At 42.4% G+C, this 26216-nt stretch overlaps 1 protein-coding gene across 3 annotated transcripts in view; it reads right to left on the bottom strand.

Annotated features, from left to right (window-relative positions):
- LOC122938661 (mycocerosic acid synthase-like polyketide synthase) overlaps positions 1–21342 on the bottom strand; it is a 45998-nt gene extending 24656 nt beyond the window's left edge. The window contains exons 1-3 of one of the 3 annotated variants that reach the window (XM_044294347.1): positions 21270–21342; positions 17839–17992; positions 832–992 (exon numbers count right to left, since the gene is read on the bottom strand). In XM_044294347.1, the coding sequence (XP_044150282.1) occupies positions 832–992; positions 17839–17992; positions 21270–21321 (367 nt within the window). In that variant the 5' untranslated portion in view covers positions 21322–21342. Of the gene's footprint in view, positions 1–831; positions 993–17838; positions 17993–20839; positions 20962–21269 lie in introns of those variants that run through there. The other 2 variants (XM_044294349.1, XM_044294348.1) reach the window with 2 other exon arrangements.
- Positions 21343–26216: the final 4874 nt, after the last annotated feature.

Here is a 26216-nt window from a genome sequence, read left to right as displayed (position 1 = left end):
CAGCAACCCATTATTTTGACGAGGCGGTGCCGATCAGAATGCTTACGGAGCTCTCTTCCTCTGACTAACTCTCAAATGCAATGGTCTGTGTCTGAGGGGTTAAATAACTGGGATGCCTGATCTTGGTCATTGTGATGCATCTATCTAGACCATGCTGCTCAATTCAGGGGTGAATGGGTCTGTCTGTGCTTTAGGGCACATGCACACGGCCGTAGTTTTGGTCTGCATCTGATCCACATTTTTTATGGATAATCTGTGGACCCATTTATGTCAATAGGGGCTGCGAAATATGCGTCTGCATTCTTATGTCCGTTCTGTGGCCCTGCAAAAAAGACATTCCAGCTGGAGAAAAATAAATGACAGCATGCACTCGGACGGCATCCTTGTTTTGCGGATCTGCGAAACACTTGCAGCTGTGTACATGAATCCTTATGTGCAGTCCCGAGGGGGAGACAAATTTATATGACATATAGTAGCTGTATTGTATAATGGTGCTCAAGCATGAGTGCTCTACTCGTAATGAATTAACAATATACTGTTTTCTGCAATTCCTATGAAGGCACTGTGATATATTTCTTATCTGTAAATGTTGTATAATTTCATGTTTAGTAATGAACTGTTTGAGCTCTTTTTTATATGACTGTAGTACCTTTCCTCCATATGTATATTGCCAAAACTAAGAATTCAGAAGATCTATTTAGAATTTTTTATTCCGCTTATCCAATTTATAGTAAAAAAAAACAACAAAAACTGTGTTACCCTATAGTTTTCTGCTCCCCTGATCCCTGCCCATATACATTATAATATGGTTTGTTATATTGATTTTCTTACCTATGAACACTCCAATTTTCCTTCCACGAATATTTTCAGAGGGATAGCCTGCATCTTCCAGAGCTCTATATGTGCATTCAAGCAGTAATTTGTGTTGTGGATCCATATTGGCAGTTTCCGAATTATTCATTCCAAATACTTTATTGTCAAACTCATTAATCCTTAAAAAAGAAAAAAAGCATTTTTTTTAGAATTTAGATATGTGCATGCACTGGAGCAACCTGGATAATGTAACCTAGCGGCCTATCCAAAAGACATTCTTTTTTGGGAAGGCCACCTCCTATAAAGAGCAGATTTCCCAAGATAGACTTTGAATTCCCCATGTATTATGAATGCTGGCCATCTTCTTTAACCCCTTAAGGACCTGAACAATTTTTGTGTTTTCATTTTTTTCCTCCCTACCTTCCAAGTGTCACAACTTTTTTAGTTTTCTGCGTAAAATCAACAGGTGTGGGGGGGCACACTCAAAGAGGAAACACAAAGCGGTATAGTGATGATACACTTTATTCTGCTAAAATTTTAAGAACATACCCCTAAAACATACATAAAATATATATGATTCTTATACGAATAAAGGTGTACACCAGTATACTCCACACTCAATCTCTATGGAACATACCAATAAATCGCAATAGATCACAATAAATCGCAATAAATCGTAATCACAATAATCGCAATAAAACCGCAGTGGAACCGTGTGCTGGCTAATAGTCCCAGTACTGTGACGCTGTCCAAAGTCAATTGTATCCAGCAGATATAGTAGTAAGGAGATCAATTCTGCCTCTACGTGGCGTCCCATGTGAACTGGTAACCAAGGAGACCGGATACACGCTCGTATGGTGTCAGTATTGTGCGACCGCTTCCCAGTCACTCAGCGCTGCTTTATTCGCTTCACTTTACTTTGCTGCTGGCTTTTCTTTTCTTCTGGCTTTAGGTGGATCAACGCTCACTCTAGCAACCGCCAGGCGCGTTTCGGGGTCTCATGCCCCTTCCTCAGTGGCCTACTGAGTGAACGGATCCTCACTCCTTATAAATGGTTAACTCCACCTACCATCCTCCATACTCCTTATACACTTGTATTATATGGACTAAAGACATACTGTGAAAAGGGATTGGAGATGGGCTTTCTTTCTGAGCAGGAAGCTAGGTTTATTTTGGACACCGAGAAAAGGATCCCGATGTTCTATTGCATCCCCAAGATCCACAAAAATTTACAATCACCCCCAGGTCGTCCAATAGTGTCAGGGATTGAATCCATATCATGTAATTTATCGAAATATATCGATCAATGGCTTATTCAACTAAATGAATTTACTGTAGACGCTACCTTTGTAGTCTTTTTTGGGAAACTTGTAATTCTACAGTTAGCACATCTGCCGCATTTAAAGAACCCATTTACTGCTAACCAATTTTCTTTATTGTGGCTTTCCTTCTTCTACTTCACCGTTGGAGCTATTTTACCGGCCACGTTGTTTGCCCTGGTGTAAGTAATTTTGGGTACTTCACTTAAAAGGGGACTAACTACCTTATCATTTAATAGGTGTCCCCAATGTTTACGGATGCTCCTTTCCATTGTTTTATATTGAGAATTAAATGGGAGGATAATCCTCAATGTTTCATCACGTGGTTGGGGATCCCTAGCCAAAAAGAAATCTTTTCTTTCCATTTTCTTTACTTTTTCCAGTGACCTATCAATCACCTGAACTGGGTAATCTCTTTCCAGCAATTGTTGTTTCAACTCAATCGCTTCCTCCTTAAATTTGATATCATCAATACAGTTCCGCCTGAGTCTCCGGAACTGACTGGTTGGCACATTTATCAGCCATTGAGGTAAATGACAGCTAGCGTATCTGATAAAGCTGTTTTTTGCGACTGGTTTGAAAAAAGTGTTGCAATGTAGTTGGTCCCCCTTTACCCATATTTCAAGATCTAAAATTCCACTTTTAGTTTACTAACATTAGGGCTGAACACCAGATTCGTATCATTCATATTAATATTCTGAAGGAATAAATCTAGAGATTCTGACGTATCCTGCCAAATGAACAAAATATCGTCTATGTAGCGCTGCCATAGCACCAGATTAGTCCCCAGCCTGGGCATGATGACCTCCTTCTCCCATTGAGCCAAAAACAGATTGGCATAGCTGGGGGCGAACCTGGTGCCCATGGCGGTGCCGGTACGCTGTACATAGAACTCCTGATCAAATGAAAAATAATTATGGGCCAATATATATCTCACCCCGCCCAATAGGAACTCTAACTGTTCCATAGAGAGACTGGCATCCCCCGACATTTGCTCCTGCAATGCCTGTGTACCTTGAGTATGATCAATAATTGTATACAGTGATCCTACGTCCAGCGTCCCCAAGATCCATCCGTCTGGCCACCTAATAGTCTCTAGGGTTTTTATAATGTCAGTGGTGTCGCGTATATATGACGGCACCCGTTTCACGTAGGGTTGAAGCCATTGATCGATATATTTTGATAAATTACATGATATGGATTCAATCCCTGACACTATTGGACGACCTGGGGGTGATTGTAAATTTTTGTGGATCTTGGGGATGCAATAGAACATCGGGATCCTTTTCTCGTGTCCAAAATAAACCTAGCTTCCTGCTCAGAAAGAAAGCCCATCTCCAATCCCTTTTCGCAGTACGTCTTTAGTCCATATAATACAAGTGTATAAGGAGTATGGAGGATGGTAGGTGGAGTTAACCATTTATAAGGAGTGAGGATCCGCTCACTCAGTAGGCCACTGAGGAAGGGGCATGAGACCCCGAAACGCGTCTGGCAGTTGTTAGATTGAGCGTTGATCCACCTAAAGCCAGAAGAAAAGAAAAGCCGGCAACGAAGTAAAGTGAAGCGAATAAAGCAGCGCTGAGTGACTGGGAAGCGGTCGCACAATACTTACGCCATACGAGCGTGTATCCGGTCTCCTTGGTTACCAGGTCACGTGGGACGCCACGTAGAGGCAGAAGCACACCACGCGGGACGCCGCGGGTGTGCGGCCACCTGGACCCATGCTGCAGGAGAAGCAGTGAAGACGGGTAAGACCAGATTCGATTTAGAGCGTTATTACTATGAGCATTGTATGTGAAAGTAAGCAAGATTGAGCCCACCATTGCGGGCAGTATATTACAAGTGTATTGGACAATTAATTGGGCCCCGATACTACATCACTGTATCGAACAGTTTAGTGGGCTATTGGATGAGAACTTTTCAATATTATAACATCTGCTGGATACAATTGATTTCAGTATTATAACATCTGCTGGATAGAATTGATCTCCTTACTACTATATCTGCTGGATACAATTGACTTTGGACAGCGTCACAGGACTGGGGCTATTAGCCAGCACGCGGTTCCACTGCGGTTTTATTGCGATTATTTGGATTACGATTTATTGCGATTTATTGTCATCTATTGCGATTTATTGGTATGTGCCATAGAGATTGAGTGGGGAGTACACTGGTGTACACCTTTATTCATATAAGAATCATATATATTTTATGTATGTTTTAGGGGTATGTTCTTAAAATTTTAGCAGAATAAAGTGTATCATCACTAAACCGCTTTGTGTTTCCTCTTGGAGTGTGCCCCCCCACACCTGTTGATTTTACGCATTTTCTTCTCTGGTCCTGAGGGTGGGACCTGGGGGGTGAGCACCTTTTCCATATAGAGAGGGGGTGAGCCGCTGTATTCTTTTTAATTTTTCAGTTTTCTATTCACATAGCCATTTGAGGGGTTTTTGTTTGCAGGACAAGTTGTATTCTTTAATGGCAACATTTAATTTACCATATCTTATATTGGACAACAGGAAAAAAATCTTTCTGGGGTGAAATTGAAAAACCCACAATTCCGAAATGGCTTTTGTTTTCACAGTGTTCACTGTGCGTTAAAAATGACACAACGACCTTATTCTCCTGGTCAGTACAATTACGGTGATACCCAACTTATGCACTATACTGAGTGTTTTTTTTAACAACAAAAAAATAGAAACCTTTGCATCACTATATACTGACACCCAGAGCTTTTTGAGGGCATGTTTTTTTGCAGGCCGAATTGTATTTTTATTTATTTATTTATTACTATTTTGGGATGCATGACTTTTTAATCACTTTTAGCAATTTCTTTTTTTTGGAAGGAGGGCCTGGTGACAAAAAATTTGCAAATCGTGACTATAGATATTTTCATATTTTAATAGTTCAGACATTTTGGTTAATACTATTATTTTTTTTTTTACTGTTAATTTATTTTTATATGCAAAGTTTAAACTAGGGACTGGGGGGAGGGTAATTGCGTTATAGGATGGGAAGATAGTGCAGATAGAGACCGGGGGCAAGGTAATGTGACTGGGGGAGGAATGGAAGGAGGAATTAGAACAGTTCAGAAGGAAAGATGTAGAGTAAAAAATATACATAAACCTCTTAATTGTATGTATACTAATGTCAAAAGCCTGACTAATAACACTGGTGAATTGGAAGTAGTGATGTGTGAGGGGGACTATGACATAGTGGGAAAAACTGAGACATGGCTGGATGATAGCTATGACTGGGCAGTTAATATACAGGGTTACATTCTGTTTAGAAAGGATTGCAAAAGAGGGGTCTGCCTTTATGTAAAGTACTGTCTAAAGCCCACAGTCTGAGAAGATAGAAGTGAGGGACATGATAATGTGGAGTCACTGTGGGTAGAAATACATGGAGGCAAAAACAATAATAAAATACTAATAGGAGTTTATTATAAACCAGCTAATATACCAGAGTCCACAAACAATTTGCTACTAAACGAGATAGACGAGGCCGCAGATCATAATGAGGTAGTTATTATGGGGTACTTCAACTACCCAGATATAGACTGGGAAACTGAAGCCTGTATATCTCATAAAGAAAACAGGTTCTTGGCAATAACCAAAGGCAATTGCCTTTCCTCACTGGTTCAGGACCCGACTAGAGGGACTGCTATACTGGACTTAGTATTAACCAATAGACCTGACAGAACAACAAATGTGCAGGTTGGGGGACACCTGGGAAATAGTGATCATAAAGTAATAACCTTCCAATTGTCATTCAAAAGACTGTTTCTTCAGGGAGGAAAAAAAATACCAAACTTCAAAAAAGCAAAAACTAAGAGAGGCCATAGGCCTAACTAACTGTCCTCAAAAATAAAAAATACTGCCACAAAATGGGATATTTTTAAAAGCATCCTAAAATCTAATTGTGAGTGGTACATACCAAATGGGAATAAAAGCTTAAGGAACAAGAAAAAAAACAATGTGGATAACTAGAACTGTAAAGAAAGCAATACATGACAAAAAGAGAGCAAAACTAACCCTAAAATGTTCTTCAATTATATAAATAGTAAAAAGTATATCTCTGAAGGTGTCGGCACTCTACAGAGTAATGGGGGGAGTTGCAGAGAGCGATGAGGAGAAAGCAAAGCTGTTAAAAAAAAAATTCTACATTGTATTTACTGAGGAAAATAAACTGTCAGATGAAATGCAGACTGTAAAATTTAATTCCCTATTAAAAGTGCCCTGTCTGACCCAGGAAGAAGTACAGCGGTGTCTTAAAAAGATTAAAATAGACAAATCGCCAGGACCAAATGGCATACACCCCCGTATCCTAAGAGAATTAAGAAATGTCATAGCCACACCCTTATTTCTGATATTTAAGGACTCTATAATGACAGGGAGTGTTCCACAGGATTAGCGCATAGCAAATGTGGTGCCAATATTCAAAAAGGGTCCAAAAACAGAGCCCGGAAACGATAGACTGGTAAGTTTAACGTGGGTAAACTGTTTGAAGGTTTTCTAAGAGATGGTATCTTGGAGTACCTAAATGAAAATAAGCAAATAACACCATATCAGCATGGCTTCATGAGGGATCGGTCATGTCATTAAATTAGTTTAATCAGTTTCTATGAGGAGGTAAGTTCAAGACTTGACAGCTGCGAATCTATGGATGTCGTATATATGGACTTCTCCAAAGCATTTGACACTGTACCACATGAAAGGTTAGTATATAAAATGAGAATGCTTGTACTGGAAGAAAATGTCTGTATGTGAGTAAGTAACTGGCTCAGTGATAGAAAAAAGTGGGTGGTGATTAATGGTACACACTCAGATTGGGTCACTGTCACTAGTGGAGTTCCTCAGGGGTCAGTATTTGGCCCTATTCTCTTCAATATATTTATTAATAATCGTGTACAAGGCTTGCACAGTAAAATATACATTTTTGCAGATGATACTAAACTGTGTAAAGTAATTAACACGGAAGAGGACAGTATACTGCTACAGAGGGATCTGGATATATTGGAGGCTTGGGCAGATAAGTGGCAGATGAGGTTTACCGCTAACAAATGTAAGGTTATGCACATGGAAAGGAATAATGCAAGTCACCCGTTCATACTAAATGGTAAAACACTGGGTAACACTGACATGGAAAAGGACCTACGAATTTTAATGAACAGCAAACTAAGCTGTAGAAACCAGTGTCAGGCAGCTGCTGCCAAGGCCAATAAGATAATGGGTTGCATCAAAAAGGGCATAGACGCCAGTTATGAGAACATAGTCCTACCACTTTGCAAATCACTAGTCAGACCACACATGGAGTACTGTGTACAGTTCTGGGCTCCTGTGAACAAGTCAGACATAGCAGAGCTGGAGAGGGTTCAAAGGAGGGCAAATAAAGTAATAACTGGAATGGGGGGGGGCTACAGTACCCTGAAGGATGATCAAAATTAGGGTTATTCACTTTAGAAAAAAGATGATGGAGGGGATATATAATAAATATACTGTATATAAATATATCAGGGGTCAGTACAGAGATCTCTCCCATCATCTATTTATTCCCAGGACTGTGACTGTGACGAGGGGACATCCTCTGCGTCTGGAGGAAAGAAGGTTTGTACACAAACATAGAAGAGGATTCTTTACGGTAAGAGCAGTGAGACTATCGAACTCTGTGCCTGAGGAGTTGGTGATGGTGAGTTCACTAAAAGAGTTCAAGAGGGGCCTGGCTGTATTTCTGATAATATTACAGGCTATAGTTACTAGATATGTGTCGCTGATTCAGGGAGTTATTCTGATTGCCTGATTGGAGTCAGTAAGGAATTTTTTACCCCTTAAGTGGGGAAAATTAGCTTTTACCTCACAGTTTTTTTTTTGTCTTCCTCTTGATCAACTTGCAGTTTAACAGGCCAAACTGGATGGACAGATGTGTTTTTTAGGCCTTGTAAACCATGTTACTAAAGTTGTGAAATAGGGGGCTGAAGTTTTAATATTTTTGTATTTTTTATTATTTCAAAAACTTTTTTACTATATTTTGTAGTCCACTTAGGGGACTTGTACATGTGCTCTTCTATGGGATTTTTATAGGACTTATGTGATGGCCTCCCACTGGTACAGCTTTGCAGGTAGCTTACTATAATATTCCTGGGAGTCTTGGCAATGCCCAATGCTTTCATAGTAACTGATTGAAACCCAGAAATGTTGCTGCATGGGCTGTGATTGGAGGACAAAGCCTTTTGTTGAACTGCTCAGAAGTGCAGTCTCTATTAACCGCAGCTTCTGAAGGATTAAATTACCAGGTTCAGAGTTATCTCTGATCCTGGTCGATGCAGCCAGTTGTCTGTTGTATTATATAGCAGGATCCTGATTTTTAAGGTGCAGGCTCAGCTCCTGAGTCTGCCCCATACATCCCCTGCAGCTAATACCATATATGTACAATATGTGTGTTAAGGGTTTAAGATGACCATCCACCCACCTAGATGACTACATTTTAATGCTTGCACTGTAGATCTGAGCAGAGTCTTTGAAAATAGTAAATATCATAATCCTATGTGGCCTTTTCTATAGTTTTGCTAACTGTCCAAGTACTATAGCTTTCTTCTTGGGAGTGAATTCACTACACAACACCGTACTAAGCGTAATGTTTTAGAAAGCTTTTTTTGGCAATTTTGAGCCATGTTCAGAAGTAGGTTGGAAGGGAATGAGAAATTTAAAGGATATACTTATACTTCTTCCTGCTGGATCCACTTCTAACATTGGCTCAAAGAAATTGAATCAAAAACTGGCACAATAATCTGGGCATTACATCACCCTAAAGGTAATGCCCACTTTGGTTCCTGAGAATAAACTGATCACAGGGTGTTCCTCTACTACAGTAGAAACCCAGAGATTGACTATAATCTATTGGAGAACCCAGCATAGCCGTTCCTCTGCAGTGCCAGCCACAGTGGACATGAAGCATTTGTGCAAGCATTATACAAATGGCATATAATAAATGTCGGGAGCTTTTCTTGAATTGCTGTGCAGAGTCAATCTGGGAGGGTTGCTACACCAACCAGACAAGCCTCAGCTGTTGGAATTGTCAGTATGGCTGGAAACAAAGCCAATCATAGTTCAGTCTCTGTGTCCAATCATAGAGCAAGTCAGGGTATTTAAATCAGCTGTTCCCAATCATCAGTGCCTGGTATTTTGTTTGTCTAGGCTCTATACTTTGTCATTATTATTGCCTTCTGGTTTTGTCCTGCGCTTGTTTTTGGATTATCTTTTACCGCTGATTCAGCTCAAATTGACTCTCTTAGAAACAGGATTTTCTTTTGTTTGCTGAAATCATTGTGTTTATCTCTCCTGGTCTTCTGACCCTGTCTGCTGATGCTTCTTTTACTTAACTGGTTTTCCTAAGAGATCTGCTACTAGTGTGCCTGCATGAGTAAACAGTTATCTGGGTCCTTAGCAGCCAAGTCCATCCTCCCTTGTCGCAGGCTTTGGTGAACACCTAAGGGTTGCCTTAGTTTAAGACTACACAGATAGGTTTCAGAAGGCCGGTAGCATATTGTGGGCACACTAGCGGTGGTCTGGGTGATGACTGCTTTCTCTAATGATAAATGTAGCTTAAAAGTGATCTACACTGAAACCACACTCCCTTCTGAACTCCAAAATAGAAAGTGGAGCAGAGGCAAAAATGTTGCAAAATTAGTTGCAACATTTTCATACCAAAATATTAGGGCACTAGTTTTCATAAATGTCTTCCATAGAGTTTACAGGTTTTCCCCCCATCAATCTTCACTTCAATTTTGCATGGACATAAGAACTGAGATTCTTTGCAATGATACTTAAAATGTAGCTCTGTTGACCTCACATTTCTCTTGATCATCTTTCAGATGTTTCTGGACCTTGATTGGAGTCTATCTGCAGTAAATTCAGTTGATTGGGCATGATTTGGAAGGATATACCCCTGTCTATATAAGGTGTCTAACAGCAGTTGCGGATCGACAGGGTTCGCTTACTCACTACTGCGGTCCTAGGCTTGATGCTCAGGCGAGCATTGCCCTCCCTGGCCGCCTCCATCATTGCCCGCATCCAGCAACATTACAGGCCAGGCAGCAGTCGTGATCTGCTGCTGGTGTCTCTCCATGCACTGCTCTGGTCCTGAACTTTGTGCCTGCAGATGTAGTACCTTCTGGAATGTGTTCCACAGTTTTCTTTCTTCCCTGGACACAGCATGCCTTCTAGCCTGTTTCCTGTAGCACCTCAGTAAGGGCTGGCATGCATCACTTCCTGTGATGTAAGGGTTTTGCACATGTCACCTGTGCAACGAATCCAAGCCTTCCTCCACCTATATACAGTGCTGCCCATAATTATTCATACCCCAGGCAAATTTTGACTTAAAGTTACTTTTATTCAACCAGCAAGTAATTTTTTGATGGGAAATCACATAGGTGTCTCCCAAAAGATAATTAGACAATGTACAAGAGGCATTGTTGTGGAAAAAAAAATTCTCAGCTTTTATTTACATTTGAGCAAAAAGTGTCCAGTCCAAAATTATTCATACCCCTCTCAATAATCAATAGAAAAGCCTTTATTGGCTATTACAGCAATCAAACGCTTCCTATAGTTGCAGACCAGCTTTTTGCAGGTCTCCACAGTTATTTTTGCCCATTCATCTTTAGCAATGAGCTCCAAATCTTTCAGGTTGGAGGGTCTTCTTGCCATCACCCTGATCTTTAGCTCCCTCCACAGATTCTCAATTGGATTCAAGTCTGGACTCTGGCTGGGCCACTCCTAAACGTTAATGTTGTTGTCTGCTAACCATTTCTTCACCACTTTTGCTGTGTGTTTTTGGGTCATTGACATGCTGAAATGTCCACTGGTGCCCAAGGCCAAGTTTCTCTGCAGACTGCCTGATGTTGTTGTTGAGAATCGTAATGTATTGCTGTTTATTCATGGTGCTGTTTACTGTGATTTAGGTTCCCTGGTCCATTGGCTGAAAAACACCCCCAAAGCATTAGGTTCCTACCACCATGTTTGACAGTGGGGATGGTGTTCTTTGGGTTGAAGGCTTCTCCTTTTTTAAGCCAAATGAAGGAAACATCATTGTAACCAAACAATAAAATGTTTGTTTCATCTGACCATAACACAGAAGACCAGAAGTCTTCTTTGTCCAGCTGAGCTTTTGCAAAGGCCAAGCGAGCTTTAGTGTGCTTTATCTGGAAAAGTGGCGTCCTCCTTGGTCTGCAGTGTCTGTTGGATTGTCTGCCTTTAGACATTGCCACCAGCAGAGCCCAGATTCACCAGGATGGCCTTGGTGGTGATCTTTGGATTCTTTTTCACCACTCTAACTATCCTTCTGGCCAGCACAGGTGTCACTTTTGGCTTCTGACCACGTCCTCTGAGATTTTCCACAATGCGGAACATTTTGTATATAAAAAAATGCTGAGAAAAAAAAAATTCACACAATAATGCCTCTTGTACATCGTCTTATTATCTTTTGGGAGACACCTATGTCATTTCCCGTCAAAAAATTACTTACTGGTTGAATAAAAGTAACTGTCTTGGTCTTTCCACATGCAACATCTCTCAAGTGCAACTCTTTAAGTGCACAGACTGAATTATACCAGAATTGGACAAGAAGGGGACCACAGGTAATTTCAGACATAGTCAATGCTAACAATGTTTAAATTTTTCCTCTTACTCCTCCTACTTTTCCACAACCTCCTAAAATACCCCCACATCCATTCACCCAGCAAGGCACTATTCAGCTCTTCTTCCATCTTACCTTCTCATCTGACCGCTTGCACAAACCTGTTTGCAAACATAAAACACTTCCTTCCCAAACACACACACCTCATGCCCTCTCCTATTCTCATCTATTAACACTTTCTCTGCTTCTCCTTACTGCTGGTGATATCTCTCCAAATCCAGGACCCCCTCAGCAAATCCCCACTATCACTTCCATGTCCCACTACAAATCTCCTTCTGCAAAATTCTGCAACCCCTTAAACCTAATTACCATTCCTCTGACCCCTGCCCCTTTGGTTCCTCTTGCAGGAGCATTATGGAATGCATGCTCTGTCCGTAACAAACTGTCGTACATTCATGAACTGTTCATCTCTCAAAACCTTTCCTTTCTGGGTCTCACAGAAACATGGCTGACACCCTCAGACACCTCCTCCCCTGCTGCACTCTCTTATAGTGGATTTCAATTCACTCACACCCCCCGCCCCGGCTGCAAACATGGTGGCAGAGTTGGTCTTCTCCTATCAGACACCTGCTCCTACAGCCCAACTCCACTGCCACCCTCCATTACGCTCACCTCATTTAAAGTACACTCTGTTCGCATCTACTCTCCCTCCTACCTTCAAGTAGCAGTCATTTACCTCCCTCCAGGCCCAGCCACCATATTTCTTGACCACTTCAACACCTGGCTACTACACTTTCTTTCTGCCGACATCCCCACTATCATCATGGGTGACTTCAACATCCCTATTGACACCTGCCACTCGGCCACCTCTAGACTCCTGTCGCTCTCTTCCTCCTTCGGCCTATCACAGTGGTCTTCAGCTCCCACCCACAGAGATGGTCACACTCTGGATCTGATCTTTACCCGCTTTTGCTCCCTATCTAACCTTTCTAACTCGCCTCTCCCCCTATCCGACCACAACCTACTCACCTTCTCTTCACTGGTCTCTTCTGTAGCCCCCCGGTCCACACACCAGCACACCCCCACAGGAGCCTTAAACATCTCGACTTTCACTTGCTTTCTGACTCTCTTCTTCCACTCTCTACCATCTGTTGCCTCCAAGACCCAGAAGCTGCTACCACCCTATATAACACCACAATAAGTACAGCTCTGGACACTGTTGCCCCCCTCACACATAACAAAATCCGGAAAATCAACAGACAACCCTGGCACACCAACCTGACCAAGAAACTCAGACAAGCTTCCAGGACTGCTGAGCGGCGATGGAAAAAATCCCCTTCTAAAGATCATTTCACTGCATACAAGCAATCCCTTCTCATATTCAAATCCTCACTCGCTGATGCAAAACAGGCCTACTTCTCATCTCTCAGATCTTCCTTGTTACACAGCCCTAAACAACTTTTTAGCACTTTTAACTCCCTTCTCCGCCCCCCAGCGCCCCCACCCTCTCCTCTCTTCTCAGCTGAGGACTTTTCCAAATATTTCAAACAAAAGATAGTCCACATCAGAGAAAGCTTTAATACACAGTCCCCACAGACCCTCTACACAACTGCTCGGTCCTCTCCCCCCCAAAACCCGCTTCTCCACCATTACAGAAGAAAAACTCTCCACTCTACTCTCCAGATCACATCTCACCACCTGTGCACTTGACCCGATCCCATCCCACCTCATCCCTAACCTCACCGCAGTGTTTATCCCAGCCCTAACTCATCTCTTCAATCTATCACTAAACTCTGGTGTCTTCCCCTCTGCTTTTAAACATGCTACCATCCTCAAAAAGCCTTCACTTGACCCATCTTCCTTGTCCAGTTATCGCCCCATATCACTTCTTCCGTATGCCTCAAAGCTACTTGAACAACATGTCTATTCAGAACTGTCCTCCCACCTCTCCTCCTGCTCCCTCTTTGACCGCCTACAATCTGGCTTCCGAACCCACCACTCGACCGAGACTGCCCTTACCAAAGTCACCAATGACCTACTGACAGCCAAAACAAAGAAACAATACTCTGTCCTCCTTCTCCTTGACCTGTCCTCTGCCTTCAACACTGTTGACCACTCCCTTCTGTTGCAAACTCTCTCATCTCTTGGCATCACTGACCTGGCTCTCTCCTGGATCACATCATACCTCACAGACCGGACGTTTAGCGCCTCCCACTCCCGCACCACCTCCTCATCTCATGCCCTCTCTGTTGGTGTCCCGCAAGGCTCTGTCCTAGGACCCTTGCTCTTCTCAATCTACACTTTTGGCCTGGGACAGCTCATAGAGTCCCATGGCTTCCAGTATCACTCCTATGCTGATGACACACAAATCTACCTCTCTGGTCCAGACATCACCACCTTACTATCAAGAATCCCACAATGTCTATCTTCTATATCATCCTTCTTCGCCTCTCGCTTTCTTAAACTTAACATGGATAAGACAGAATTCATAATCTTTCCCCCATCTTGTTCAACCCCCCCAACAGACCTATCTATCACGATCAATGGCTGCACATTATCCCCAGTCAACAAAGCCTGCTGCCTTGGAGTGACCTTAGATTCTGCCCTTTCCTTCCGACCGCACGTCCAAGCCCTTTCCACCACCTGCCGCCTCCAACTCAAAAACATCTCCCGCATCCGTGCTTTCCTTAACTTTGAATCTGCGAAAATGCTCATACATGCCCTCATTATCTCCCGCCTAGACTACTGCAACATTCTCCTCTGTGGCCTTCCATCTAGCACTCTCGCACCCCTCCAATCTATCCTCAACTCGGCTCCCCATTGCCCAACGAATCCACTTCAAAGTACTAACAAACACATACAAGGCCGTCCATAACCTGTCCCCTCCCTACATCTCTGAGCTACTTTCCCGATACATCCCCACACGCACTCTCCGATCCTCACAAGACCTCCTTCTCTCCTCTCCTCTTATCGCCTCTTCGCACAATCGACTCCAAGATTTCTCCCGTGCATCCCCCATACTCTGGAACTCACTACCCCAACATATCAGACTCTCACCTACAGTGGAATCCTTCAAAAGAAACCTGAAAACCCACCTCTTCAGACAAGCCTACAACCAGTGACCCTGCTGCCTCTATACCGTCATGACCAACTTAACCCACACCTACTGTGTCCTTCTCCCATACCATGTAGATTGTAAGCCCTCAGGGGCAGGGCCCTCTCTCCTTCTGTACCAGTTTGTAACTCATATTGTTTATGATTAGTGCAATTGTCTGTGTTATGTATGTGCACCGCTTATCATATGTACAGTGCTATGGAACGAATGGCGCTTTAATAATAAATAATAATAATAATAACTGCCTGTAGTGCTCAGAGACAGGCTTGTGTAGAGGCACAGATCTGAAGAAGGGTACAAAAAAACAGAACAATGGCCTCCATAAAATGGCAGCAATTAAGGTGAGAGAAAAAAAAAGAAGGGATTGGCGCTCATAGGGTGGTGGGTAATGATAATGTGGTTTAGCGAAATGGATGGAGTATGCTCACCTTTTGGTGTTGTGCGGGTTAAAGCACAACGTCCGTAAGGGCAGATACACAGAGAGAAGGGGGGGGGGGGGGTCGGTGCTGCCAGTACCCGTTTGGTCCCTTTGGATGGAGTTGCCCAAAAACTCCTAGGGACTGTGGAGGAAGTTTGTATGTGCTTGCACACAATAGGGTACTTCTTTGGCGCACAAAAGTTAGGGAACTTTTGGTGTAATAGCTGTTTATTGTGCAGTAGACAACGCGTTTCGGAGTTTATAACTCCTTTCTCAAGTTTAAAAGTATACAACAAAAGTGCCAGAGCCAAATGTATTCCCACATAATTAGGTGGGTATGAACATGCATTATACAATAGAAGGTTAGAGAGGTATGTACGTACATTATGCACTAAAAGATGTATATTTATACACATATAAAATAATAATAATAATGAGAACTATAGTTTACAGAGAGGAATAAAATGCAAATGTCAGTTTAAACTACAATAAATCAATCAATTAAAAGCAAAGAGAGTCAATAGGTGTTCCATATTACGCGTATAAGGCCACTCATGGACCTAGTAATGTCTAATAGATTCTGCTGGCATAAAATTTGTGTACTCCAGTGTGTCTTAGATGAACAATTTTGTTATAATAGATGAATATATATGGCATGTAGGAAGATCATGGTGTCCCTAGTGTGGTGCTTATATGGTGGCGTGTATTGTTGCGATGTGTAGTGAAGTGTATAATAGGTTTTTTCATGGGAAGGTGTGTAGGACAGAGGGAAGTTTACCTTGGGGGCGTCAGCAACAAGAGTGGCCAGATGGCTGTAGGTAAAAAAGAAACAAAAGGAGAAGGTACAATAAAGCATTAGTGTATATATGTGTGGTAATATGGAATGATTGAATAAAGGAAAGAGCTTGTGGCTGGGGGCGGGGGGGGGGGGGAGACATTTGGAACAACCAGGACCCTTCCTAGATCTGTCCGCCCCACCAAATGAAGTAATTGGTTGGGAAGAGATTTTGGAGGAGGGATGATTAAGAACCCAATGACTCACTGACTGAGCTTCAAAGATTCTGTGTAAAGATGGGAGAAACTTCCAGAAGGTCAACCATCATTGCAACACTCTGCCAATCTGGGCTTTAAGGCAGAGTGGCCGAAAAGAAGCTAAATTAAAGCCCGCCTGGAGTTGCTTGCAAAAAGCACCTAAATGACTCTCAGACTGTGAGAAACAAGATTCCCTGCTCTGATGAAACCAAGATTGATCTTTTTTGCCTCAGTTCCAAGAGTGATGTCTGGAAGAAACCAACCACTGTTCATCACCGGCCCAATTTAGCAGGGTAGCACGTTGGTAGCAGCATCATGCTTTTCAGTGGCTGGGACAGGGAAACTGTTTAGAGTTGAGGGAAATCTGAATAGCGAAAAGTACAGATATATTCTTAATGAAAACCTGGTCCAGAGTGGTGTGGACCTCAGACTGTGATGAAAGTTCACCTTCCAACAAGACATTGACCCTAAGTACACAGCCGAGCCAGTGGCTTACAGACAACTCTATGAATGTTCTTGAGTGGCTCAGCCAGAGCCTTAACTTGAACCCCAAAACAACTATGGAGTAAAGTAAGAAACCTAAAAATGGCCGTCCACCAACCGTCCCCATGCAACTTGACAAAGCTTGGGAGGAGCTGCATAGAAGAATGGCAGAAAATGCACAAACCCACAAATCCTGTGGCATCATACCCAAGAAGACTGGAGGTGGCAATTGCTACCAAAGATGTTTCAACTAAGTACTGAGTAAAGGGTCTGAATACTTATGCCAATGCAAGATTCTAGTTTCTCCTTTGTAATATATCGGCAAAGACTTCTAACATTCTGCTTTCACATTATCATTATGAGGTATTGAGTGCAGTTGAGAAAAACTTGATTTTTCTATTTTTTTTTTATTTTAGCACAAAGCTGCAACATAAAATGTCAAAAGTGTCTGAAGACTTTCCAAATGCATTGTGATTTGTATATTAGAGTTATTTTTATTTTTTTTACAAATTCATTAAGCCTCAAAACAATCCTTGTTGTCTATCAATTAATCATAGTGCAGTTTTCACGTTTCTAGTGCAGTTTTAAAAATGACAGCTAAGCTTGGATTGGTTGCTATGTGCAGCAATTTTTTTTTTTTCTTTTGATAGACGGTTTTGATAAGTGAAATCCATTTGCTTACAATTATCAAGCAGTGTACACCATGTCTACACATGGTGTACACTGCTTAATAATTGTAAGCAAATGGATTTCACTTATCAAAACTGTCTATCAAAAGAAAAAACTAAATTGATGCATTCAACATTTTGGCAGTCAAATTTGTGAGAATAGCAATTGTGGTCATCAAAGAAGACAATCAAGGCTACATTTATTATTTGGAATAGGAGGAAATGGCGCACATTTTGAGGAGAATCTACACTTGCTCACAAACAGGCATGAAATCGATGTGTGGAAGTCTAATAATTTTATAGGTACTGTTTTAATGATTATTTTTTCATTATATAACAGAAAGAAACATAGTTACTTACCCATCTACAAATGCTGCCCGACTGGTGTACATTTTGCCTGGTTTGGTATGATCAGAATCGTACCATTTTTTCAGGTCAAATCTTTCTTCTGGTATTTCTGTTGTACAATTTCTTCCGTCAAAAATAACTTTCCAGAAATGTTCTATGCCTTCACCTATTGAATGATCATTTTTGTATGCATATTACACAAAAATAAACAAACTCATACCATTCCTATATTTATAGTTACACTGACGATCAAAAGGGTAACAATGTTTTGATATTTTGACTTTCAGGCTCCATATCTCACCAGCCACTACAGCTTCGAACGTAAGACTACCATCATTTTATAGTCAATTATCTTGACTATCTAATACATAAATTGGACTTACAACTATTTAGCATATGATTAGTTATGCAGAATCTTGTCTTGTAACTGCATTGTTACTGTTTTGCTCCAGGTGGTGGAACAATCTTTTTCTTCTTGTATGATACAAATTACAACCTGTTTTCACGTTCCCCTAATAGCTCAGTGTGTTATTAGGTTGATTCCCAAGCAAAAGGTGACTGGTTCGAACCCATGAGCAGTCATGAAGAACAACAGAATTATCCAGCTCATCGATAGCAGTATCTGGGCTAAGAAAATTCCCAAATTGCATCATGTGAATGCCATGACAGTTGGCTGAATATAAAATTAAGCCTGTCCATCCATTCCAAAGCCAAGAGGTGGACATCCAGGCAAAACATCTGAGTCAACAAGTCAGCTCATCATAAGGTCTATCAGTTCTGGTGCGATAAACACGGCAGTGGAGGTGGCTCATATTAGTGAGATCACAGACGTCTTTGCAAGAGACACGCATTACACAAGTCTGGAATGGTGGCCCAAAAAAAAAAAAAGGTGAAGAAGCCTCGACTTGACTATCGTCATAAAAAGCGTCGGCTCCAGTTTGCAAAAAAGTACAGTGGACAGTAGCAGATTGGAAATGTGTCATGCAGAGTTAAGATAAAAAGATGTTACTTTGTACACTCTATGGCTATGAAATGGACGACATAGTGTTCCAGCAGGACAACGACCCAAAGCATACATCATGATTGATGAAGAAATGGTTCAATGAAAATGAAGTAGAGGTGCTGGATTGGCCCCCACAGTTCCCAGACCTCAACCCTATTGAACAATTGTGGGTAGAGTTGAAGAAAAAGCTGTATTCATACCCAAGTGAGTTCACCAGTATGCACCAAAGTTGGTTATGTGTAGAAGAGAGTATGCACCAAAGTTGGTTATGTGTAGAAGAGACCTGAGAACAGATTTGGGTTGAGACATGCTTGAATTTGAGAGCATGCCGAGAAGGATTCAGTGTTGAAAGCCAAAGGTGGATTTACAAAATACTACCAAAATAATTAAAAATAAAATGTTTTATTTTAGGAGCAAAACAGTAGCAGTTACATGACGAGAATCTGCATAACTAATCATATGCTAAATAGTTGCAGGTCCAATTTATGTATGAGATAGCCAAGACAATTGTCTATAAAATGATGGTAGTCTCATGTTCGAAGCTGTAGTGGATGGTTAGATACTGTATGGAGCCTGAAAGTCAAAAGTTCTAAACATTGTTACCCCTTTTACTCGGCAATGTATAGTTCTCTGAAGTGATTTTATCTTTAAAAAAATCAGTAGTACCCCACATTAACAAGATAGAATAAAACAAACATGACAAAACATGAATGTCACCTTTATTATAAAATGTCAGGAAACCCAGCATTCTTGCAACTTTCAATCATTAGGCAGGTTGCTTCTATTCTGTACAGTCAGGCCTGGGAAAAAGACCCAGGACTGACTGTAGGGGTGTAGATTCTAAACTGGGGTCACTTTTTGGGGGTTTTCACTGTATTGGTAGCTCAGGGTCTCTTTAAATACTGCATGGTGCACAAAAACTATTTCAACAAAATCTGCCCTCCAAAAAACATATGGCGCTCCTTCCCTTTTGACCACTGCCATGTGCCCATAGAGCAGCTTATGACCACATATACAGGTGTTTCTGTAAATTGCAGAATCAGGGTAATAAGTAGAGAAATTTAAATTTAGAAAATTGTGAATTGTTCAAAATTTTTGGTAAATTTAGAATTTTTCTTATAAATAAAGGAAAAAAAAATATTAACTCAAATTTACTGTTAACATGAAGGACAATGTGTCACCATAAAAACAGTCTCAGAATAGGTTACATATGTAAAAACAAGTATTTACAATGAAACTTTACATTTTAAAGTAAAGGAGTGCTGGCTTTTCTCACATTTTGGACTTGTTTTACTTTGCAGGCCCATCGGATGTCTGATGAGCCCACAAAGATTGTGAATACAGCATCCTAAAGGAGAGTCATAAAATGTGATACACCAACATTGTGGCATCTGAGATCAATATTTGAGTTTGATCATATATAAAAAAAAATGTAAACATTGTACGTAAGATATAGCATGGAATCTCGTGCGGCGCGTGATTACATCATCATGTCGGCTGGCATGGTGACATCATACGTCATTGCACACAAGATTTCATGCTGGTTCTTCAAGCAAGATGGCTATGGCATTGCAGGAAATCGAAATTTTCCTGAAATTTAAATCGAAGTCCACTTCGTTAACTGCAATTAGCTCAACCCTATTTAGAAAGTATAAATAAGTGTTGCTGGGGGTCATTTCTTTGGGGATAAAGTAAACTGAGGACTTTCCCTGGTTTCTGTATTTATCAGGTACCAGATACGATACCAAAATGCCTAAGCTTCTAGTTTATTGAGAAATTGTTCTGCATTATAGTACTATATGTCATTTGGTGTATTTTTCTATTATTCAAGCATTCTGCCATTTTTGTTATATTAAACTATGTTTAATAAGTTCTGTCTTGTGTCCTTAAACTAATTAATGTGCCAAACTTGGCACATATAATGCTACTGTTAAGGTTAATTGTCCAATAATTAATGTAAAAAGTGAAAATCAGACATCATATAGTACATGAGAACTTCTTTATAACAACCTCCCATGGATCCAGAGATCTCCACATTACTTTTACCAGTTGTTCTGCTAGATGTACATCATGCTGGCAGGTTAGGGGCATGTCCTTTCTGCTGCCATCATAGGGTATGTCCTTTCTGCTGCAGCTCTCTCCCTATTATAGCTCAAGAGACAGTTGAAGGACGGAACTTAGCATGTGCTTCCACCACAGGGAGAACGACAGAGAAATAAGAAAAAAAAAATGTAGATGGTGCTATACAGATATATTTTATTGAATTACTCTGTGGCTGCACTACATTTTTAATTACATACAATTACAAAGGTTTGAAAAATGCAGAATAGTTTTCATTGGACAGCACCTTTAATGGAAAATCTTGTATGTGAAGATAAGTGAGAGAGTAACTGAAGTTTGTTTTCTTTATTTATATGTGCACCATGGTTATAACACTCACCTCCGGGAAAATTGCATCCTATGCCAACTATGGCTATTTGATCTTCTTCCATCCTGACAATCCTTTACTTCTGAAAGATAAATTAACATCTTTTTAAGGTTGAACATTCTGTGCTGATTCATATCATTCAGAGCTCAGTTTTTTGGATACAAGGCTCCAAATCTGGTCACAAACATGCACCTTCTAGATAAAATAGATTGCCATCTAAGTAGACAGTAGTGACCTGTCTCTTGTCAAAAGATAAAACTTTATAATTTATCGTGAAAGATATGTGTCACAAACATTTTGGTTGATTTAGGTTTGATATTCTGTTGGGTTTTTCAATATGGCATCAAAATGTGCACATTTATCTAGTTCACCAGCTGCGCCATTTATACTTAATCTGTTCTGTTATACAAAAACTTACTGTCCATCAGACTTGGCGTCAACAGGCAATCTAATATATAGGCGCCTTTACCTAGTTCAACTGCTGCGCCATTTACACTTAATCTTTTCTGTTATACATAGACATACTGTGTATCAGACTCAATATCAACAGGCAGTCTAATATATAGGCATGTTTATCTAGGTCACCTGCTGCGCCATTTATACGTAATCTGTTCTGTTATACATAGACTTACTGTACATCAGACTCAGAGTCAACAGGCAGTCTAATTTATAGGCATGTTTATCTAGTTCACCTGCTGCTCCATTTATACGTAATCTGTTCTGTTATACATAGACTTACTGTACATCCGACTCAGCGTCAACAGGCAGTCTAATATATAGGCATGTTTATCTAGTTCAACTTCTGCGCTATTCATACCTAGTTACATAGTTACATTACTGATTCAATTACTGTACCCTATGGCCAACAGTTGCCTGGGCCCTCAAAAGGAACAGGCAGTGGCCAAAATGTTGTTGTAGCTGAAACAAGTAGCAGCAGAAGAAGAGGTGGTGATAGCTGCAGCAACAGGCCAGAGCTGCCACTGTACTGGAATGGTTGACTCACTCTTCAACATCATCTCAGGTCACAACAGATACAAACAGCCAGGAATCAGTGGGTTCCTCTAACACCAAACTTAGTTGGCATGGCCCAGGAACAACCTCTGTGCCGTTACCTGCCCGGAACCTTCCTCTTGCTTTTGGTGCACCTTCTGCTCAGGATCTAATGCATGCTGTCGGATCTGCTCCACTTTTCAGTGAGAACGAGCTTATGCCAGCACAGACTTAAAGGAGAGGTTCACTGTGTTTCCCCTTAGGGGTGCAACTAGTGATGATGGGCATTATCATCATCTTTATCAGGTGGTGAGGGTGGCAGCTGACCCGTAAGACAGCAGCAGGGTGGCAGCATTCCGAAGAGCCAGCACAATTGAAGCAGTGGGAGATCTGCAGCCAAATGTGCCCAGGGTAGGCTGTCTACTACTAAGGTGCCTACCTGTCACGAAACAACTATCGGTGAACGAGTTCAAAAAGGCAGTGGCAGGCAGTCAGCATCGTTGTTGGGGTAAAATACTATACTCTGCAATGTGGGATTTTTTTTATCAAGTAGCTGGAGGACGTTAGTTTGGCAGTATGCACGGTTCGCCTTTTTTGAAAAAATTTGGTTCAACAAATCGCATAAAAAGACTGCTATTTCCTGGCTGTAGAGAGCCTTTATAGTGGTGTTGAACACTGTGAGTTGCAGTAATATGCATAGGGAATCTGCTTTGGTAGTGAAATAATACTGTGAGTCAGTATGACATGCAGATGACAGGCGTTGCTCTTAGAATCACTGCACACTTCACTTATTTGGGCAGTCACAGGGCCAAAACTGGCCAAATATCTCAAGTAGGTATGAACTCCGCCTCCTTACAATTCGATGTTAGCCCCAAGAAGAAGCGCGTTCCTTTTACACCGTTGTCAGCTGATTCCACATAGATGTCTACAGAACCTGTTCTTTTAAACTCTTATACAAGTCGAGCCCCCCGACAGAGTGGAGAGTGTGTCAGCAGTAAGTTTGTGTTGATGTTACTGATTATTTTGCCCTTCCTCTGATCAGTCAGCACAATAACCCACAAAAAACAGATCCTGTCTGTGGAGCATCGCCTTCACTCGGTCAGCATTTGGTCAGTAATCCATCAGTATTGCTAATGACAAACTAAACAGGAGTGGATCCAAAACAGAGATGACACGTGAATGTAATATCTGCATGTCTTATGTGTTTTATACCCACTCCTGCTTTGGCTACCTAATCACAAGCCAATTCTGATGGGGCCATACAGGCCTTACAGCTGCTACACAGACAGGATCCGTTGTGCATCTCATTTTTCCTTCCTTCTGACAGATTTGAAGAAGGGTCAAATAAATGATGATATCAGGCAGGCCGAAAGGCAAAATAGTGGACCAGTCATGAAGTGGAGAGGGTTGGAACAGCATTAGAAGTTCACAGAGTGGCTGTATGACATAGTAGTGAGGTGGAAGCAGCATGAGTAGACCACAGAGTGGCTCAATGACAGTGTGGAGGTGGCAGCAGCAACAGGAGGCCACACAGTGGCACAATGTCAGTGTGGAGGTGGCGGCAGCATCAGGAGTCCACAGAGTGGCAAGTTGACATAGTGTGGAGGTGGCAGCAGCATCAGGAGACCACAGGGTGGCAAGGTGACATAGTGTGGAGGTGGCAGCAGCATCAGGAGACCACAGAGTGACCCGGTGACAGAGTGGGGAGGTGGATGGCAAGACCAGTACCAGCTGAAGATGGTGGGTGAAAAAAGGAACACTTAGCATCAGATGTGTGGCTTCAGGCGGGTGGCAGCATCCGAATAGTAGCTGAGGCAGGTAGCCAGAAGAAACCTGTGTCTTTTATCAAAGTGTTGGTGTGGCACCATGGATGATCTAGTCTGATGCATCAGGCATTGGTGGATGGAAATCCTGGCTGATCCACACCTGATTAATCTTGACAAAGTTCAGTCTCTCCACATTTTGGGTGGATAGGCGAGTTGTACTTGGGGTAAACATGGCCCCCGCCGCACTAAACACCCGCTCTGATGCCACACTACTGGCTGTGCAGGGCAACTTTTCAGTTCAAACTCGGCCAGTTGCGGCCACAAGTCCAGTTTGGCTGCCCAGTAGTCCAGAGGATCTATAATGTGGGGTGGCAGGATGCTGTCCAAGTATGCCACCACCTGCAGGGTTAAGGTTCTGCTCCAGGTGTACATGCTGCTGCTAGTGAGTAGTTTCTTCACTAGGCGGGTGAAGAAAGCTGCTCATCAGTGACTCTAGACTCAGGCTGCTGCTGATGATGCTGGTACTGCTCCTGCCACCCCACCCCTCCCCAGTAGCCATGGCAGTGGGACGTGAACACAGAGGGCCCCCCCAGTCAGACCGGCGAGAGGATGGAAGTTGGCGCAGATAGGCAGTGGTCAACTCACTAAATCGGATGTCTCTATAGTAGTTCAGTTTGTCCTCTGCCTCAGCGGGCGCAAAAAAGGCCCCCATTTTGGATCGGTAGCGAGGGTCCAACAAGGTGGAGAGACAGAAGTCATCCCTCTGCCAAATGGTGACAATTTGTCTGTCACTACGCAAGCAAGTCAGCATGCATCAGGCCATTTGTGCAAGTGACTCGGAGGGACTCCTTGCCTCCATCTCCACTGCATACTGCCAAGGTCCTCTGCCTCATCTTCCTCATCGCCCTGTAGCTCCTCTGGCTGCTCCTGCTCCTCCTCTACTGTCACCTGTGTAGAAAAACCACCCATTTCGCTACACATTGCTTTTCCTCCAATTTTCTCCTCCTCCCCCAGTTCAGCCCCCACAGGGCTCATGTGGCCTTGAGATGTAGGTGCCACGTCACTAGTCCCCTGACCAGCCAGATTTACCAGTATCTGTTCCAAGACATGAAGCAGTGGAATCACATTGTTTAAAACTTAGTTCTGGTGACTGACAAATAACGTGACCTCCTCGAAGGGCCTCAGCAAAACGCAGTTGTCACGCATGAGCTGCCACTGGCTGACATCGAAGTTGCACAGGGAAGTACTCCTGTCCACTTGGATCATCAAGAAATAGTTTCTCTGTTTGTACAGTCGGTCAAAGATATGGAGGGTGGATTTCCAATGGGTGCAAATGTCGCATATCAGCCTATGTTGCGGAATGCCATTCTGCCGCTGCAGTTTAAGGAGGGTGTGCTTTGCGGTGTACGAGTGGCTGAAGTGCATGCAAAGTTTCCTGGCCATTTTTAGGATGTCTTGCAGATGGGTGGAAGACTTCATGAACTGCTTGACAACCAGATTGAATACGTGTGCAATGCAGGGCGCATGGCTCAGCCCTCCTTGATGCAGCGCCGACACCATGTTCTTCTGGTTGTCGGTCACCAAGGTTCCGATTTTCAGTTGTCGAGGATAAAGCCAGGATTCGATTTCTTGATGAAGGACACGAAGCAGTTCCTCCCCTGTGTGACTCAGTTCGCCCAGGCAAACAAGGTGCAGAACAGCGTGATACCGCCGTTCCCTGCACATGTGGTTTGCTGGAGGGGCACTGTGAATTATCCCTGCTGAGGACACGTGGAGGATGAGGAGGCAGAGGGGGACATTGTTGCAGGACCAATGGCGTGACAACGTGGAGGCGGAAGCGGCGTCACCTGGTCAAGTTGCAGGTGTGGCTGTGCAGGAACTACTATCACCCAGTAGGCTGTAAAGGACATGTATTGTTCCTGACCATAGTTACAGCTCCACACGTCGGCGCTGCCGTGCACTTTGGCAAGCCCTGACAGGCTCAAGGACTGGCCCACCTTCTGTTCTACATGTGTGTGCAGGGCTGGTACTGCCTTTTTGGCAAATAAATCACGGCTTGGGACTCTCCACCTCGGCTTGGCACAAGCCATCAGTTCTCTGAAAGGTGCACCACTAGTCCACCACTTTGAAAGGGAGTGACTGCAGCACCAGCAACTTGGTCAGGAGCACATTCAGCTTCTGCGCCATTGGATGAGTGCACACA

The sequence above is a fragment of the Bufo gargarizans genome, chromosome 5 (assembly GCF_014858855.1).
Source record: "Bufo gargarizans isolate SCDJY-AF-19 chromosome 5, ASM1485885v1, whole genome shotgun sequence".
Classification (NCBI taxonomy): domain Eukaryota; kingdom Metazoa; phylum Chordata; class Amphibia; order Anura; family Bufonidae; genus Bufo; species Bufo gargarizans.
This window is presented reverse-complemented; position numbering and strand designations above follow the sequence as displayed.